Source organism: Dromaius novaehollandiae, chromosome Z, assembly GCF_036370855.1.
Source record: "Dromaius novaehollandiae isolate bDroNov1 chromosome Z, bDroNov1.hap1, whole genome shotgun sequence".
NCBI classification, from domain to species: domain Eukaryota; kingdom Metazoa; phylum Chordata; class Aves; order Casuariiformes; family Dromaiidae; genus Dromaius; species Dromaius novaehollandiae.
The window spans coordinates 8,524,676-8,543,886 of NC_088132.1; the positions used below are offsets into that span (position 1 = coordinate 8,524,676).

The following is a 19,211-nucleotide window of genomic DNA, read 5'->3' on the forward strand; positions in this document are numbered from 1 at the left end:
CCTACCTGCCTTCAAGGTCAGGCTGCAACACTGTGCCAAAGCTGGGACAGAAGACCCTCCGAGCTTCCAGACTCGCTTGCAGGGCTGTCCCAGCACCCCAGCTAGGGCTGAGTCTTCGTTCAGTGTGGACACAGCCTAAGCAAGTGCTGAAGCAGGGACTGGGACTAATGGGAGAACATGCCAGTAAACATCGCAGTCTCAGATCTTCGGCCCCAGGCAAAGTAATTTATCACATCTGGTCACAAGGAGGAAGGTCCCTACAGAATTGCCACTGAGTGCTCTTCTACGCTGCTCTTCCATCTTTTCATCTGATCATACTTTCTGTTATGGAAATTAGGCTTGTCGTCCACCATAACAGGGCCCGACCCTAGGTTCCCGCAGAAAAGTTCAGAGCCAAATCAAAACAAATTAAAGTTTAATCACGCGCGTGCCATAATTACAGCTCAAGCTGGGTGCCTCCGAAGAGGGACCCTAACATAAACAAATCCTGGGCAATTATAGTTTTTTCAACTTACATTTCCCACCCCCTCATGCGGTAGTTAGATCAATAGTAATTTTTTTGGTCTGGGGTCTCCTGCTCCTCATTGGGTCTCATCGTCATTCTGAGGTAAGCTGGTTTTCTCCTTATTTTTGTTTTTTTGCAGTCTCTGATGACGGCTGTACCTCTGTTTTTGTTGGGTCTTACTGTTGTGTCTCAAGGTCCTGAGGAGGAGGAGGTGATTCTAAACCATAACGATTAACACTGCCCCAGCAGCGAGCTAAGGCTTTGTCCCTCCAGGTCCTAATGCCCTGCACTGGTCTTATTTCAAAGCCTTGACACCCTCCCTTTCGGAGTGTGAGACGCAGGAATGCAGACTGCTTGTAACTTCCTTATCTTCCTAGCTTGAACCAGCTCTGAGGCCCTTTTCTTACTGGACTAAGTAAAAGTTCATTATTTTATCTAAGGGCAGCCTAAGGCTTCAGCAAATTTAGCTACTCATGCTAAGCAAGTTTTATATAAGTTGTGCTAAGCAGCTACCTCTAGACAGTCTCAGTTCGCTGTTCTTTAACACTTCCCTTCTGTGGTCCTCCTCTCTGCTATTTTATCTGTTCATAAATGTCACCTTTTTTGCTTCATTCTGTCTGTGAACTTACCAAGTGCTACTTCTGGCTTCATTTTGGCTTCAGAGAGTGTCCCAGCATATGTGCTCATTAAGTCCTTTAAAGAACTGTCTCTTTCCACCTTGCATGGGTCATGCTTCACTCCTACAAAGTTAAATCATACTGACTTCATTGTTTAGCTTAACTAGCTCCTCTTCACAGCAGACAAATCCTTTTCTCCCCTTAAGAGAGAAATCCTGTCCTCTCAATGCATTAGAGAAGACAGACAGATTTAAGATTGCAGGTCTCTTCCATCTGACTCAGCAAGCAAGTGGACATACAAACATTCAGACTCAAATTCCTGGGCTCACAGACAACAGCTCAGCAAAGCAGGAGAACAGGACAGTTATGCAAGATGACACTAAGTCTCACACTACTGGGAACACATTTTGAAGAGGTCATGTAACATGGTCACCACACAGGACTTTCTCCAGTATCAAAGTAGAGCCATGTCCACCCCAGCCTTTTCGCCTATGTTGGTGACATCACTTGGGACCTATAAGGATGCTGCTGTTTCATTTACATGTATTGACCTGGATACCTTCATACCTTACTTCTTACTTGTAGCTGCAGCAGCTGTTAGGGACACATATAGAATGGAAACATTTATACTGTGGTGACACTTACAGAACATCACCACAGTGAGAATCGCCTGTCCTAAAGACGGTGCAGCCAGAGTAACCAACAGTCCCTGGAAGAACACGCTTGCAAGTTAAAAGGACAATCCACAAACCCCATGTCATTGCTCGTATTGGTATTTATTCCACCAAATGACCTCCTAATTTTGAAGTGGCTTGTCTGTAACTTACCACCTTTCGATGCCAATGTATTTCTTAATGAAACACATCTACATTTGAAAGGCAATACATTCAATTTTGAATGCCCAAAGACTCCCACCTCTCGCACTTCCCTCTCCATCTTGCCTTGTTCGTGCAACCTGATGCTCCAGCCAAGCAAGTTTTCTTACAGGAGTAACTTGGTGATAGTGGGGGAGAGTTAAGCATGTGGGAGGACAGGGAGGCCCTGCCTTGGTGGGTTGATGCTGGTACTGCCATGCTCCAAGCAGAGGCAGGTATCACACCCTACATCCAAGATCTGATGTAAGGAAGGATAAAGCTATCTGAACTTCACCTTTCCTGGATTAGGCTTTTTTCCTCACAGTGTATTTTGCTAGCTCTCTGAAAACTACAGGAGGTAGTTAATGGAAAAAAATGATGGTGCCAGGCAATGACAGAGCCATACAAAAATGATGGAGCCAAACTCAGTAATGACAGTTGATTAAAAAAAAAAGAGCAAGAGCAAAAAGTTTCAGTCTGGGAGGTTATGCTGGACATTAGGAAACAATTCTTATCCAGGGAAGTGGTGCAGTCCTGCGACAGGGCACCAGAAAGGTCACAAAATTTCTAACCTTTCAAAATCTTCAAGACCATCTAAAGAAAGCCATAAGAGACCAGATAATAACCATGCTGGCAACAGTCCCACTGTGTTAGTTGAGAAACTTCCCACTAACTCCTTGGATGCTATGATAGAATGGTGACATTTCAACTGCCCTGAAAAATTTCTATCCTGCCTCCTTTAATGGAGAAGAACAAATATTCTTCTTGGATAAATGCCTAAAATTTAAGAGAAAGTTGCATTAATTAGACTCCTAGGCTCTAAATAGCATTCCGTTTCCTTATGAGATATATACTAAAATAAAATCAAATGCATTTCACTTCTAGCTGACCCCTTACACAAGAGCAGAAGGACACTGTCCTCGCTTGCTCACACACAGCCTGATCAGGAGTAGCAAGACAGATCAACAGATGGTTTCTTGTTCAGCCTGCTAGCCATACTATTGCAAAGAATAAGCTGAGTAAAAAGGCATGAGCAAAAAAGCAGGCAACTACCTCTAAAGGCAGCCCCTCAGACCCTGCAGTGCCATCTGCACGCACGCCTGGGAGGGCAGCCCGGGAGGGCAACCTGGCACGACTGCAGGTACCCTCAGCATTTCCCCCTCAGCCTCTTGGTGTGACAGAGCACGCAGCAGAAACAGCCTGACCCCGGCCACCCGAGCCCCAGCACCAGTCAGCCCCACAAGCCACAGCTGTGCACATCTCACAGCAAGGCACCACACGCCTTTGAAGGCCCCCGGAGAGGGGGCAGACAGACACCGGCAGCCACCACAAGGACACCGGCATCTGCAACCTTGCTGCAGAGCCTGGCTACGCGATGCCCTGAGGATGGACGGCTGGAGTTCCACGACCGGGCAGCACACGGGCCTAAGCCCGTCCCTCCAAAGACACCCTGCCAGGACAAACGGCAGCGATCTCCCATACCACGACAGATGCTCACACGAGCGGGAGAGCCCAGAGACTGCCAGGGCAGCTCTGACAGCGTGCAGGGCTTTGCTACGAGGTCAGGAAGGGGCTGCAAATGCTCTGCTAAGGTCATGGGTGAGGACTGGCTCTCCTGCTAGAAGACTGCCCCTCAGGCTGTGCTGCTACCCGAGAGGCTGGGACGAGCCAAGGACTGCTGGGCACGTCGCTAACACACCCACTCACTGGCAAACTCTTTCCGGGCAGGGCCTGGCCACTCCAGACAACTCGCCCGCCTCAAAGTCCAAAAGCCCAAGCCAGCGGCTGCAGCAGCTCCAGGCTCCTGGGCATCCCCAGGAGCAATCGCGCCCACCGTGCACCTTGCCGTTCCGCCTTCACATTGCCCAAGAGAGGAAGATTCACACAGCTGCGCCAGCAGAACTTCTGCCCAGAGGACGGGTCCCTCCTCCACAAACACTCCTCCAGCAGCCCCCCGCTAACGGCACTGCGGTGGGACTCCTCCGGGGACACAACATGTCCTCTGCTCCAGAGCGACCTGCGCCAAAGCAGCCTTTTCCCCTGCCTTCCCCACCCAAACAGCGTGCGGGGACACACTGGAAAGCAAAGCAGGAGAACGCTGCACCCTAAAACAAGCTGCGGGAACCTGCTGGAGAGGAGCAAGGACACCAGCACAGGAAGCAGCAGGCTCCCAAAGAAAGCCTGCAGAAAGCTGCCACCCACTCAGGCTCGCTTTCGAGTATTACGGAAGCTTTTCTGGCCTTCCAAAGTCCCACCTGAACAGGGCAGCGAGAGCTGCCAAACACGAATAAACACAAGACACCACCAAGCATCACTGGCACACAGAAAATGAGGAAAGATGTGTGCACACCTGCAGCCACATCTCTCCTGCACAACAGGACAGCTTGGCCTTCTTCTCCTTGGCTGCAGTCGACTCTTCAACAAAACACAGAGCACAGCCTGTGCACCACCCAAGCCTATTAAGACTGCCCAGAAGGTCATTTAAATTTGCCTTGTAGAGGGTGATGCTTTCGTTTTGCCAGTTTTAAATATCTGCCAAGTCTTATGCTGGCATAAAAGGAAAGAGCGTCATTAAAACACGACAGCACAAAAACATGGATCTTCATTTTGACTGTTGTTTTTGATTTACAAACTAAGCTATTTGCTGCTGGGCACAGCCACATGGATTTTGATGGCCAGTTAACTGTATTCACCTTTGAGATGGAGGCTGCTGCCCTCTTGCTCTCTGCCTGGGGATAGCAACAGCGTCGACATGATGAGTACAAGCCTTCCTGAAGCTCTGCCCACCCTTGGATGTGTTACTGCTGTAGGTTCTTGAAGTTACTGCAGGAGAAATGGAGAAATAGTCTAACATATTTATGCAAAGATGCTTATGCTGCAACTACTTGGTTTATGGATGTACAGCTTGTTCACTTTTTTTTAAGTCACCCTCCTCCAAAATTATAAACAATTTTGGGAGGGAAAAGCAGCAGTAAGGGGGTGTCGAGAGCAGAGGAGTGTGTGCGACTGCTCTCCCAGGTGCCTCCAGAGCTTTCCTCGATGGTCCCTCCTCCTGCCCCCGGGGCACCCGTCCCAGCCTTCCCATGTCAGCAGGGTGCCTGCCCGCATCCAGGGCATGTTGTCAAACCCGACCACCCTCCGTCTCAGCTGGGAGAGGAGGCAGTGCTGTCCCATGCCAGAGTGTACATAGCCGGGGCTGGCCTGTTTCTTCTGGTCTGACGTGGAGAGGAAAGCAGGTTTTGGGGCTGCAGTTGTGGGGAGACCAAAAGCTGAGCCTTTACATGCAGCAGCGTCCACAAAAGGCTCCTGCTTCTCCCGATCCCAAAAGAGGACTGTCGCTGATGAGGAGGCTCTCACCTGCAGAGCCAAGCAAGGGTGCTCAAGCTCCCAAAGCCGTCTGCAGAGCTGCCAGGAGCAGCGGCAGGTTCTCCCGGCAGGCTGGGAAGGGGAGGCGAGCGGTGCTGCTCTGCTGGTACTATTCTGTGGAGGATTATCTGGAGGAAAACGGACATGTGAGCAATCCAGCCCTAATGCTAATAGCAAGAGTGTGAAAGTAGGTTTTGTGGCCTACCGGTAAGGTTACTAGAGGGCATGCAATGTAGTGAGAAACTGTCCTTGGAACAAGAAAAACAACTCCCAGATGTTCAGTGAGAAACTTACGGGCTTGGGTAATTCCTTTGCCTCCTCGGAGACAGTAAATGCTATCCAATCATATACTGTTTAGATGTGCGTGCTAAATGAACATGTACCAATCACTGTATAGTTTGATTCACGGGATCACTGTTAAGGCATATAAAAGATGCTATTCGGGCTTAATAAAGTGTCAGCATTTAATCATATTGATTGGTGTGCTGTCCGTTAATCTCCCGCACTATTCCCTTTGGGGTGGCATACACCCCAGGGAAGTGTTGGCGAGCTGCTCCCTGGGGTGGGCCAGCCATCCCCAATGGCCCCACAGGGGAACGTGGAAGGGGCTGAGTCCCCTGCAGCATGGGGACCTTGGCCTTCCCAAACGTGTGTCCACAGGGAGTCAGGGCAGCCCAACGCAAGGTGCAAGCCCAGGATCTACTGCACTGCGCTCATGGCTGGCTGTGGGGACACGGCATTGCACAGCCTGTGGGGCCAAGCCCCACAGCACAAGGAGCAGGGAGATCAATATGCTCCCCAGCTGGAGGGCCAGGCCGCATGGTGCTCCGCTAGAGAGGAGCTGGGGGGGCAAGGGTCCGCATGGTGCAGACTCCCCTATAAAACACAAAGCACAGCCTGCGGCAGCAGCCTCCCACAACTCTCAGTCCCATTAGCTGAGGTCCACAGAGCAACACCCTGGTATCGCCTCCCCACACAAACCTTTCGGATGCAGATGGGGCCCTGCAACACTCCTAGCATGCCTCTGACAAGGCCTGTGACAACAGACTTGGGCTAGCAGACGCCACAAGCCAAAGAGTCTCCTTCAGTCCCTCTGCAGCACAGAGGGAGACACGACTCCATCAAGGGAGCAGACACCTCTGCTGCTGGACTGCCACCCAGCTCGGGCAGCAGCAAGGACCAACGGGGTTTAGCTCAGCCAACACTGAATGTGTTTCACCACCACGAGGCAGATGGAGCGGCCAACCTCAGCTCTTGCTGCTCCAGCTCCTGGCCCCGGCCTCACTCTCCTCGCCTCTCCCTCGCAGCAGCAGGAACGGCAGCCGGGACACACTCGGAGCCAAAGGACTCCGGCTGCCGCTCCTAACCGGGGCCTGCACATGCCCAAACGCTCCCTCCTGCAGCCTCAGCCGCACTGCCCAGGCACGAGTGCTGCCTCCGGGCCTACAGGAAAGCCTGTCCCCAAAGCAAGGTCACGGCACATCTCACGAGGAGCACCTGCAAAGACACCCTGCCCCTTCCCTGCCCACCTGCCCCCCCCCGCAGACGCTAACTCCACAGAAACGCAGCCTGACGACAGGCGCCCGCACAACAAGCTCTGGCCCAAGCACCGCCAGCGCAGCGCACGGCTGCGGGGAAGGGCCTTTCGCAGAGCACCGCCAACACAGAGAGCCGGGAGCATCGACCTCCGCAACAAAGCTACGCCCAGGCACAGAAGCTGAAGCAGCAGCTTCTCTCACCACCAGCGTGAGCTGCTCCGCGTTCCCCCCGCCTGCTCCCCACCCTCCGACGCACACGGCTCTCGCCCAAGCGAGGCGGCAAAACCCTCTCGCTCTTTCCGCGCGTCCGCCACGGAAAGCCGGCACCACGGCAGGATTAAGCTGTCACGCTGCGCTGTGCTCTCAACAGCCAGGCCCGCTTGCAAGTGCCAGGCCACTCGCTTTCCGCCGCAAAGCCGGCCTACGCCGCAGCCAGGCCCCGGGACCTGCCGAGGATTAGCAGCACAATCGCAGCTCTGGGAGGCTCAGCGCAGCCACAATGAGGCCGCAACAAGCACATTCCCCGCACCAGCGTCTCATGACCCGCGGCAGCCGTAAACAACCCAGAAAGAGAAGTGATGGGCCAGCAGTTGTGTAAGCCAAGACGGATTAGAGGTGCTCAAAGGAGAGCTGCAAACCAGCGCGCAGTGCTAGCCCAGCAAAACAGGGGAGCTTTCACTGACAAGCTAAAAGCAAGCAGAGCCCAAAGCCCTTCCCGCTCTCCCAAACCCCACGAGAGTGCTTGTGCACAAGAGCAGCAGCAGGAGTGCTGAACCCCTGCTACGGCTACCTACCTGCTTCCTGAGCACTGCCACCGCTCCCACCTCCTCACCCCATTAAAAGCCAGTTCTCTCCTCCACGCTCCATCTCGTCTCACACGCGCACACGCACACACACTGACCTGTTTATCACCGTGACATGCCTCTGCATGGGGACTTCCTTAGATGGTCCACTTCCAGCGGCTGGGGGCAAGGCAGGCAGGCCACTCTCTACAGTGGGTTTCACCACTCCACACGCCAGACCTCGGCCTCTTTGCAGGCGAGGGACAGGCCTCTTGCTGCCTTCTTCTGGGCTGCTCATTAACCTGGGCTGTCGCAAAGTTCCTTTTGGCTTCCCTAAAGAGTTTGCAGATGGAGCCGTGAGTGATGCTGTCCCGCTCTTGACACAAGAGCTTCCGCCACCCAGCCCAAACGGTCCTCAGGCACAGCACACGGCTCCCGCTGGGAAAGCCGTACTTCCGCAAGAGGGATTGAGGAACGACACTTGCAGCCACGAGCTTTGAGCCCTTCCCACAGCCTGATGCCACAACACCCAGGGACCAGCAAAACCACAATTCTTATCTCCGTACCGCAGCCGGGCAACGCAGGTGACACCTGTGTCTCACTACAGTCACGAGAAACCCTGCAGCCTGTGAGATACCAGAACAAGTCCTGGCTGAAACCCATCTCCCAGGCTGCACTTTACCACCACTGGCAGCACTGCGGCAACCCAGCAGCAGCGGGGGCTTTCAGAGAGCTACTGCATCCAGGCTAACCCCACCTCCCCGACGCAGCTCCTCAACAACCGCCCCTGAGCGTTTCCTCTTTCTGGCCTCCCCCCAAACTCCCATCGCACAAGAGAAGTTACCAAACACCTGCAGAGGAACACAGCACACTGCCCTTTAGGCCAGATTTTGCTAGACAAGTTTTTGGTCACTCCACTGTTCACCTGCTCGAGGTGCCAGACCTACTTCTGCTGCCTGAAATACTTCAGAGGAGTAGTCCCAGGCAGTAAGGTGAACAAGCACGGGTTTACAGTCGCTCTCAGTCAACTCAGGTATGAGCCACCAGTTCAGCTTCCCAAAGAAAAGGTGGACTGCTGGTATGTCACTGGAGAGCAAGGAAAACCCAGATCTTCAGGACAGAAAACACCAGACACACACAAAGAGGCTGTAGTGAAACGTCTGCAGAACAAGGGCGCCTGGGGTTTACAGCTCGGTACACCAGTCCAAAGCTGGATGACAGGGCTGGATGAGTCCCTTTCAACAGCAGACAAACTCACCGCCTTACTGCAGAATCCACTGTCGCTCCCGACTCGCAAGCAGCAGGGCCTTGCTGGCAAAGGCAGTCGCCTCCCTTCCTGACCAGGCAGCTCAGCTCCCAGCCAAGAAGCTGCAGAACTGCTGACCGCTCTCCGGCAAAGTAAGGCTGACCAGCACTGAGCTCAGACGACCTGGAGCTCAAAGCAGTAACCAGTGGCAAAAGCGGCTCAGCTGTCCCTGGGACAGGGCTGCAGGCTCCAAACCAGCAGGAGTGGAAATCGGGAACTGTCATTCCTGCATACGCTCTGTCCCACAGTGCCACTCATAGCCCTAGAGGTCATTTCAGACATCAGGAGAAGACAGGCTCCACCTCTAAGATTTTCCCAAGACTCTCAATCACTAACTCAGCCCTCAAATACCTCTGCCCCCACAGGCCAAGGCCAAAGTTGCTCAGGTGGGTTGGAGCCTCAGCAGACACAAAAAGTTCTACTGCAGAAGAAAAAAAAAAAATCACCCCTCTTCTTCCCAACAAGATACCCACCCGTGTGACAGGATGGGGGCGGGAAGGGCCAGAAGGGGAAGCCCTTAGCCGGGGTCATGACCAAAGAGAAAGCCTCTGCACATGCCCCCTCGCACCTGGACAGGGTACTTCATGCTGCCTCCTCCCGCCCCACTGTCACCTGCCCAGCAGAGCTTCCAGCTTGGCAAGCCTCCAGCAGGACAGGGGCATTCACCCTGCCTAAACACTGCTCACAAGCCCGCACACCAACATCCTTCTGGCCCCCAGCGAGCAAGCCTGCAGCTCCACAGACCTCCCCGGAGGAAGAGCAGCAGCAGCAGCAAACACTGCCAGAACACAGGGAAGATGCCAGCGGCACGGAGGAACCGCACAACAACACACGGCTGCTGGCCCTGGACAACACCCCCAGCCCGGCACCCACTGCAGGCGAGGAGGCAGCCGCACAGCCCCAGCAGACACCTCACCGTGCAACCAGGGCACTCCACAGGCCCCCGGACAGGAAGACACGGAGACACCGCTCCAGAGAAAGCCAAAGCTGCCAGCCTGCCTCAGACTCCCTGGCCTTCGCTACCCTACGCGCAGCCTGTCTCTCCCAGGTGGCACAGAAGATCCCCTCTCCCAGCGTCAATCCTGGCACACCAGGACCTGCTCAAAAACAAAGGTGAAGCAATGACACACGCGTGCTCCAGCCCGTGAAAAAGGCAGCAGCAGCAGCCACCAGGTCGGCCAGGGAGCCCCCAGCTTCCCTTTGGTCAAAGCGGACAGCGCAGCTTGTCCCAGGACACTCTCTGCATGCCCAGAGCGATCGCTCGCCAGGGCAACAAAACTGGCTGCAGCTCCTCTTCCCTCTCCCAAAAGCCACCTTGGCAGCCACACCATTTTCCCAGGCACGCTCAGGAACAAGAAGGGAAGGCGGTCACTGCAGGAGTGTCACCAGCCTCCCCAGCACACCAGCCTCTAGCTAGGACTGCAGTGAAGCACCTGCTTGCCTGCCTCTGCCAGGCAGTTCCCATATTCCAGGGCTGCCAGGGAGGAAGGGGGCACAGAGAGGCAGCGGAGGGGCACAAGCGAGCCTGAGACAGTGTCACGCATGCACACAGATTTATTGGGGGGGTCTGCGCCTGATGGCACACATCAGCTAGCAGTGAAAACGGTCCTGGGGAAAAGTAAGGAGACACAGAGACAAGGGAAGGGGGAAACTCCCCACCAGCCACCCCGCAGGAGCAGCCACAGCGCACCAGGAAAGCGCCCACCTCCTGCACAGCGCAGGGGCTCCCTCCAGGGCAGCCGCTCACGACAAGGACCATGAAGATCATGATTTTCAACAGGCCTTTGCCCAAGCACTTCATACCTTCACTGGGACCTGCTCCAACCCCCATTCAGCATCCCTCCTTGGGACACTGCTAGCACTGCTTGCACCATGCTACTCAGCTGGCAGCACGGCCTAGGGAGCTCCTGCGCACGCGTGCTCTTTGGTAGCATTTCCCAAGGATTTAAGCACCCCTATGGGCTGTGCTGTGCACTGCGATGGGGCTTCCCCAGGTGAAACTACCATGGGGAAGAGACCCAACTGTCACGCCAGCGCTACTCGCTTCCCCTGACACATCACCGTAACACCAACATCAGGCTCGGCTGGAGCAAGGCCTGGACATCGACAGCAACAGAACAGCACGGGAACACGAGGGAAGATCGCCCCAGAGGCGCTGGCAAGACACTGCCTCGGGCGCCCAGGTGAAAGGGTGGAGAGCTGCAGAGAGCAGGCCCTAGGCGCTAGCAGTGCCAGGGCACTGGGGCACGCACAGCAGCAGCGAGAGCTCCTAAAACAGACGGGGTGGACACTGCAGGGAGGGGGGCCTCCGCCTCCCTCAGAGGGCAAGGCTCATCCCTGCCACCCACCTCTAAACACTCGCACACTCGCAGCTACACAACACACCCAAATCTGAAGTACACCCCTTCCCCCACCCCCCCCAAAACTAAGGGCAGGCACAAGTGAAGCCAGTTCTCCTTTAGGAACATTCCTCATTTGCAGCTCAGGGACACTCGTGAGAAGGGCTTCCTCACACACTTCGGCCTCTACACACATCTACCCTTGACAGCAACACCCGGCCACAACCACTACTCTTCAGCAGGACCACACGATTGGTGGCAACCGGCACCACTTGCTCAGAGCAAAGACTTTCGCTACAGCAACCGTACTTCCACAGGCCTGCTAAGTCTTACCTACTAAGGTGACGGGAGCTGTGTTCTTCAGTCTCATCTGGCAATTCACTTGCCGTCCCACCTTCCTTTTGGAGCTCCTCTGACGGGCTACCAGTTGAGCAATTCGCACTGTCTCGGTGCAAGCAACAGCATGGCACGTGACCTGCTCAGGGTACCAAAGGCACAAGGGCAAACGGTCACTGAGGTCCAACATTAGCCACAGGCAGGACCCTCACGCACAACACCACGCTCCCAAGCGAGCAGAGGCATAGAAAATATAGCACAAGAGCAGGAGACAAGAAGATTTCCTCAAGGACTTTGTAGACACCTCTGAAATTCAGCAGGCAGATGCTCAAGAAAAGACAAACAGCTTTTCTAGCAAGAGAAGCAGCACAACAGAAGGACAAAAAGCAATTAACAAACACAAAAAGCAAGTCATCGCTCAGCAGCAACAGCTTACGAAAGACCTTCGAAGCTCTGCTTGGCCTCTCAGCCTGAACCAAAAGGCCTAGGGAAATACAGCCATGGCATGACACCACTCAGAACAAGGCAACACTCTTGGCTTGCTACAGGGCACTCCAGCTCATCCTCCCACTCTTCTTCCTTCTCTGCTGCTCAGCCCCAGCATCTGCAGCTGCCTGGCTCACCTCACACCCCCAACAGCTGCAGACCCTGGGGGTCTGTCTCACATCCTTCAGAAGAAAGGCTCTTCCCACCTGAGGAGCGCCTGCTTAGAAACCAGACACCAAACCAGCTGCACAGTCACCCCCAGCACAAAAAGCATGCCCACCACTGCCAGGCCTTGGGCTGGCAACCTCTCCACACACAGCCTCACCCCCAGAGCCTTCTCTTCTCCAGCACGAACACTCCCAGCTCTCTCAGCATCTTCTCTCATCACAGATGCTCCAGTCCCTTCCTCATCTTCCTGGCCCTTCCCCAGACTCGCTCCACTATGTCCAGGTCCTCCCTGTACTGGCGAGCCCAGCGCTCCACACAGCACTCCACACGTGCTCTCACCAGTGCCAAGCAGGGGGGCGAGCACAACCTCCCTCCCTCTCCCCCCAGCCACTCAGCTCACTGCAGAAGCCTATCCTGTTGCTCACACATCTTTCCCCTGCCATAAAGCCAGGCTCACTACTCCCAGGCTCATTCTTGTCCTTCACCTCTTTGGAAATCATTTCCAGGAGGATTTGCTCCATCACCTTCACAGCCATCAAGCTGATGCTGACTTCCCTGCAGTTCCCGAGCTCCTCCTTCTTGCCCCTCTTGAAGACGGGAGTGCCACTCGCTTCCCTCCACTCCTTGGCAACATCCCCCATCACCACGACCTTCCCAAGATAATGGACGGTCACCTTGCAGGGCCATCGGCAGCGGCCGAAGCTCCCTCAGCACTCCTGGGCCCACGGACCTGGGTAGGTCCAGTTTTGTTTACTGTTCCCTAACCTGACCCTCCTCCACCAAGGAGGCAAGTCTACCTTACCCTGCACCTTCCCACTGGTCTCAGGGACCTGGGATTGCTCAAGAACAGCCTTTCCAAGAAACACTGTGGCAAGCAAGGCAGGCAGGACCTCAGCCTTCTCCATGGCTGTTACAACTGGGCCACCATTCTCATTCATCGGTGGCCCCACGTTTTCCCTAGGCTTCCCTGGCCTGCTGGTACACTTGCAGCAGCTTTTCTTGTTGCGCTTCACATCCCTCACTAGATTCAACTTCACATGCACGCTGGCTTTCCTAACCCCATCTCTCCATGCTCAGACAGTGGCTCTAGAGTCCCCCAGTCACTTGGCCCTGCCTCCACCTACAGCTCTATCAGGTCCAGCACAGCATCCACCTTGGCCAGCTCTTCAGGCACCTAAGTCAAGAAGTTACCATCACTGCACTCCACAAGCCTCCTGCATCGCTTGTGCCCTGCTCTCTTGTCCCTCCAGCAGATACCCCGGTGGCTCAAGTCCTCTGCGACTACCAGGCCCTGCCGATGGGACGCTTCCTGCAGTTGTCTGAAGGAGGCCTCAGCTACTGCTGCTCCCCGAGCAGGCAGGCTCCAGCAGGCACCCACAGAAACATCACCCGGGTTGCTCATCATCCTCACCCATAACCTCTCCGCTGCCTCATCGTCCGTCTCCACAAAGAGCTCCACGCAGTCCCCCTGCTCTCGCACAAAAAGGGCAACTCCCCTGCCTTGCCGGACCGGCCTCTCCTTCCAAAACAGCCGGTAGCCATCAACGGCAGCACTCCAGTGGTGTGGGCTATGCCACCACACAGCCATGATCCAAATCAGATCCTCACTCCACAGCTGCACGCAGACCTCTAACTCCTCTTCTTTGTTCCCCAAGCTGCGGGCACTAGTGGACAGGCACTGCGGAGAGGCGCCCAGCTGGGCTGATTTCCCAGAAGGGCTGAGAGCGCTTTCCCACAGTTCTGCCGAGCTGGCACTTCCCCGTGAGAGGCAATGCGCCTGCGAGGTGTCCCCTGCAGCCCTCTTCACTTAACCACATGCTGCCTGCTCTTTCCGCACACCTCGCTTGCCAACCTGCTCCTCCGCTACCCCGCAGGACGCGGGCTCATCCTCGCCCTCCCCAGTCAGCCCAGGCTCCAAGAGCCACACATCACCTGCAGGGCACACATCCCATTCGAGGATAAGCAAGGCTCTCGAGGGAAAGGGACGATTCCTTCCCCTTCACACCCTGAAAGGCACGAGTTGGAAACCAACAGCTACCTGACAGAGCAACCCTCAGGACACACTCAGCTGCACCAGCACAGACCTCTTCCAGAGCCATCTGCATTCACGCTACCGACACAGCTGCAGCCCAGGCTGCAGCTACAGGCTCGCAGCAAGCAAGCAAAGCCCCCACCCACAGGCTCGCTTACTGCTGCCAAAGGCAAAGCCTCTGAAGCTGCAACAGCGCAGCACAGGAACCCCTTGCTTGCAAACAAGCCCCAAACACGCATCGCCACACTGCTAGGCAAAAGCGTCCACCACGCTCCCCTTGCGGCCAAAGAAGAGAAGCCTAAGGCCACCCTGCAGACACAGGCAAGGCACACCCACGAGCCTTGTCTTCGGTCACTTCCCAGGACCAACCCTGCAAGAGCCCCCAGGGGCGGAAGAGCTGAGACAGGCCACACAGCTCCACTCCCACACAAACCGCTCTCTCCAGACCAACCCTGCTTCAGGGACAGCGCCTTGCAACACCCCACCTCTCCCAAATGCCATGCTCCACTCTGCGGGCAGGAAAGCAACGGGGGCTTGCGCTACACCCCCCCGCCCTGCATCAGGGCCCCACACGCACCCGACGGCACCACTTCACAAGCACCCACGGCACAGGCAGAGGGAAGCCGACAAGCCTTGCACACCTCACACAAAAAACACAGAAGCTTCTGCACTGAAGCCATGGCTGTTTCCAACCGGCTGCGCTTGCCTTGACAGTCACACACCTTACCTCTCCCACTTTGTTCTCTTCCATCCGCACCACTCCCGGGATGCTCTCCAAGTAGCTTTCCAGCGTGCCATGTCCTAGGTGCCGGAAGGGAATCCAGTCGCCCGTCAATGACTTGTATTCGCCCTGAAGCTGTGCCAAGGGTACCCCATTTTTATGGGAGTGAAGAACAGCTCGCAACATTTTTGCAACAAGGTCGGCCTCCAGCATCTTCACCTACACCCCCTGCACCCCAAAACAAGAGAAAGAAGCATTTTGACACACGCAGCCTAACAGCGCCTGCTTGCACACCCGGCCTGCCTGCCCAGTCCACCAAGGGAACCACTGCTCGGTGACTCTCCTTTTTCCAGGATCAGGGCGCTGGCAAGCACCTCACCAGGCACCGACAGCCATCGGCTCCGTCACCGCAGCTGCCCCCTCCCCTCGCATGCTCCCACCCCGCAGCAAACACACCCTCCGTCCAGGCAGCGCAGCCCTCAAGGGAAGCTCTCTCGCAGCACCGCAAGCTCTGCCACCACAACTCCAGGCGCCAAGCTCGCACCACAGCGCCTGGCCTCCACACACGGCTCCTCGCACAGAGCCCAGCAGAGCCCAGTCCTGCTTCCGGCACCCTGTCACCTTCACGCGGCAGCACAACCAACAAACCAGAGCCCAGAAAACTCAGCAGCAGCGCTGAACAAGCAAATCTGCTTTTGAGCACCTTGCGGTTGGTCCCCAGCCAAGTAACTCGCAGCATCAACGTGAGTCCATTAGCAAAAGGGGACCTCCCGCACCTCAAACCTCTCTGACTCAGCGCTCCGGAAGAACAAGGGAGCCCCTCACCTCCAGCCCCACAAGGGCAAGGAACTGCACCTTGCACCCACTGCGCTGCACTTGCCTAAGCGCTGGCAACACCACGCACCTCCTGAATAACCTCACTAGCACTACGCACGAGGGCACGTAAAATCAGTCCGCGCTGCTCTCTGAGGAAGCGGTCCAGGGATCTCCCTGTAAGGACACACTCAACACTGACTCTGCACTGATCAAGCTCTCCCGCTCCTGAGCGCCAGTCTGCAGCCTTCTGCCTTCTCACCCCCCACCTGTGCAACAGCCCAACCCACCGACCCGCCAAGAAGGCTGCAAAGCGCCCGCCAGCCCAATTCCACAGCAGCTCCTGCCACACACTTACTTTACGGACACGCGGCAGCTTACTCACCCGGGCCTGTCTGCAGACACATACACAGGAGGGTATTTACCTAGGCATGGACAAATACACAGACCTAGGCACAGCACCGCCTGCATACAGATGCTTTCATGGGCACAGTTCAACAAGCTGCTATACACAAGCTCTTTGGCACAAAAGCTCACAGCAATTTCAGCACAACTACTTCTACAACTCTGCTGCCACAGATGGCATTTTGCCACGCAAAGCCATCATCCAAAGTCCCACCGCCAGCTTGGAAGCTCCCATGCCGGTCCGTGAAGACCCACAGCTCCGCACAGCGCAGCACACAAACAGAAATGGATTCACCCCCCTTAACCCAGCACTTCCTGCTCTTACACAGCAAATGAGTTTCATTTACTGATTCTGGAACAACCTCTACCACACCCACTCTCACCAGGCTCACAGTTTAACCCCAGGTCACGGAGTTAGTTGCACAAGGAGGCAAAGACCTTAAACACATGCCTTGGCACACACACACGCAGTGGGCCAGGCACAGCAATCCCTTTGGGCACTGCCAGACTGACTGCCATATATTAGTGACACACTACTGAGCGATTAGTCCTTCTCCTTGCACCGTTTCAGAGACCGAGCCCCTGGAGTACAAAGCTTGGCAGGGCACCCTCCAAAGAGGGAGGGGAGGTAGCGCTCACCTGGCAGGAGGAAAATTACAGAAAGTTCATACCTCCTTGGACCCACCCAGTGATGTGAGGAAGCCATATGTTGGGAAAATGCATTAAGTTTCAACTTGATATTAAAGCTGCAGATGTTAAAAATCCCTCAGGCCAGACTGAAGGCCTGTACATTGCCCTCACCCGATCATGGCCCCATGCTGGGATAGTCAGGGGACTCGAGAGCAGTGCTGAGGGATACCAGGCAACACCCACGTCTGAGCTGTCACGGACAGCAATTTGGGGTACCTGCTCTAGTGCAGTCCGTTCTTTGGAGTGCCAGTTCTACCCCAGTCCACTACAGTGTCCCACAACCACATTAGGCCTCTGGGCCTGGAGAAACAAGCTGCTTCTGCAGCTGGGCACAGTGCCCTTCCCAGGGCCAAAACATCGCGTCAGTCCTGGATTACCAAGGCACATCAGGCCAGTCTCGTGGAACTCGTTTGGTTTGGCTTTTGTCTCACAGGCCTGGAAACACACATCTGCGAGAGGCTGCGCCCTACATGAACACGTCCATTCAGTGCAGTCTGGCCCAGGGCCAGTAGCGGCCTTTGGAAGCAGAGCTCCACCTTAACCTTTGTGCATTTATTGATTTTTGTGTGTGTATTCAGAATACACTACTCTTACAGCCATGGGCAAATGAAGAGCCACCTGTATAGTAAGCGCTTGATACTACCCAACATGATTTTCACTGCTGTCTAGCAACCCACACAGGGCTGAGCAACATACTGAGTATTACCAACATTTTTTTATGCAGATCACTGTATATATTTGTTCCTTCTGTTACACTCGCTCTGCAGCAAGACCATGCTGCATAATCTGGGGACTCACACAGATGTGCTCCCAAAGTTCAATAGCGTGAGGCACCTCGTGAAGCTGTCCCTGGGCCCTCCTCACTCTCCCTGGTTCCTGTCTATCTGACTGCTGTCAAGTTAAAGGCAAGCCTCACCAACCCTGGGTCTTGCTAATTGATAGCTGAGATGTGTCCAGGATGAGCTTCTTAAATTGCCTTTTAACTGTTCAGGCTTGCATGCTGCAAGAAACCTCAGCAATCTACCTGGGTTAATTTCCATGCTCTGATTATCTCACAGCAAAGCATTTGCCACATATGGTTAAAGTGTTAGGCTTCCGCTTCAGGCCCAGGATTTTACTAACGCAACTGTACAGGCATGGCCACAAGCAGAACAGAGAACCATTACTTCTTCTTTAAGAAACACTTTGAGAATGATCCCTTTCCTATCTTTCCACAAAATCTTGTCTGGACTTCAGGACTGACTTCCATTTAAAATACATTTATAGAGAGAGGAAATCTTGACTAGACAAAGGTAGAGATGAACTCTCTGAGCAAGTTCAGACCTATTCCTATCCACAGCCATTTTGAAGAGCAAATTGCGTTGACATCCCTGAGAAAGACGTGCTGCATGCACAGTTCCTTTTACTGTCTGAGGAATCAAGGTAAAGAGTGCTCCTTCACTTTTTCCTGCAGCTGGGTCTCTCTAAGTCTCCTGTCCCCAACCCTCGGCCTTGAGTGATCACAGTACTCTTCGGGGTGCTCCTCCACCTCCCACTTCCTGGCCGTGCCCACGCTGGGCACTGTTTCTTCCATGTGAGTGGTACCAGTCTCTCGTCTTGGAACTGCTCTTGCTGTGGTCGATGGCATGGCATTGGGATCCACTGGCCTCCCTCACCAGAGGGCTTGTACAACTTTCAAATCTTCTTTGGCTTTTCTGCGACTTGCCAATGTCCTGACCTCTTGATCTGTCCCTGTTTTTGGCTCCTCTGGCTGCTTCTGCCTCTGCTTTCTGACCACCCCCTTGGCAGTCTGGCTTTACTCCCTTGCTCCCTCCTCATGCTGGAGCAACGACTGTCACTTGCTATGGTGGGAACAGGCCTTGGGGCTTCCTGCCCTCCTCTTTCTGGGCAGCTGGGAGCTCCAGCTGAGCAGTGCCTGCCCCTGCTGGTAGCGGAGTGGCTCCAGCTACAGCCCCAAGCACAACTGGCCGTGCCCTCCGCTGCCCCTGCTGGGATTCATCTCCTCCCAGGGGAAGCAGGGGAGCAGCTAGGGCAGCTCCAGCTCGTTTCCTTCAGCAGGGAGAGAGCATGGGGAGGAGCACCCGCGAGCTTTGCTGTGGTTCCAGCCAGACCTGTACACTAGCTGCTCTTTCTGTCCAGCTCCCTTCCCTCTGCCAGGGCCAAGTGCTCTCAGTCTGAGGAGAGTACAGCCCATTCAGGGCTCCCCTCTGGTAAGGGTCGCCAGCACCCCATGAGCACACAGCTGTCCAACAA

General features: G+C 55.1%; 1 protein-coding gene across 1 annotated transcript; it reads right to left on the reverse strand.

Moving 5' to 3' along the window:
* Positions 1-400: 400 nt before the first annotated feature.
* LOC112984736 (tudor domain-containing protein 7-like) lies at positions 401-16,984 on the reverse strand. Its single transcript, XM_064501996.1, has 7 exons — positions 15,507-16,984; positions 15,057-15,278; positions 11,641-11,782; positions 7,782-7,995; positions 4,670-4,799; positions 1,135-1,245; positions 401-702 (listed from the first exon to the last, which is right to left on the reverse strand). The coding sequence occupies exons 2-5, from the start codon at positions 15,261-15,263 to the stop codon at positions 4,775-4,777; spliced, it is 588 nt and encodes a 195-aa protein (XP_064358066.1). The 5' UTR covers positions 15,264-15,278; positions 15,507-16,984; the 3' UTR covers positions 401-702; positions 1,135-1,245; positions 4,670-4,774.
* Between the last annotated feature and the right edge of the window lie 2,227 nt (positions 16,985-19,211).

Excerpts from the sequence above, each read along its gene's own strand:
- LOC112984736 (XM_064501996.1), bottom strand. The coding sequence starts at position 15,263 with ATGCTGGAGGCCGACCTTGTTGCAAAAATGTTGCGAGCTGTTCTTCAC. Across the intron at positions 11,783-15,056 it reads AAGAGAACAAAGTGGGAGAG|GTCACGTGCCATGCTGTTGC; the intron begins GTAAGGTGTGTG and ends TACCCTGAGCAG. Across the intron at positions 4,800-7,781 it reads CATGTCACGGTGATAAACAG|TAACTTCAAGAACCTACAGC; the intron begins GTCAGTGTGTGT and ends TTTCTCCTGCAG.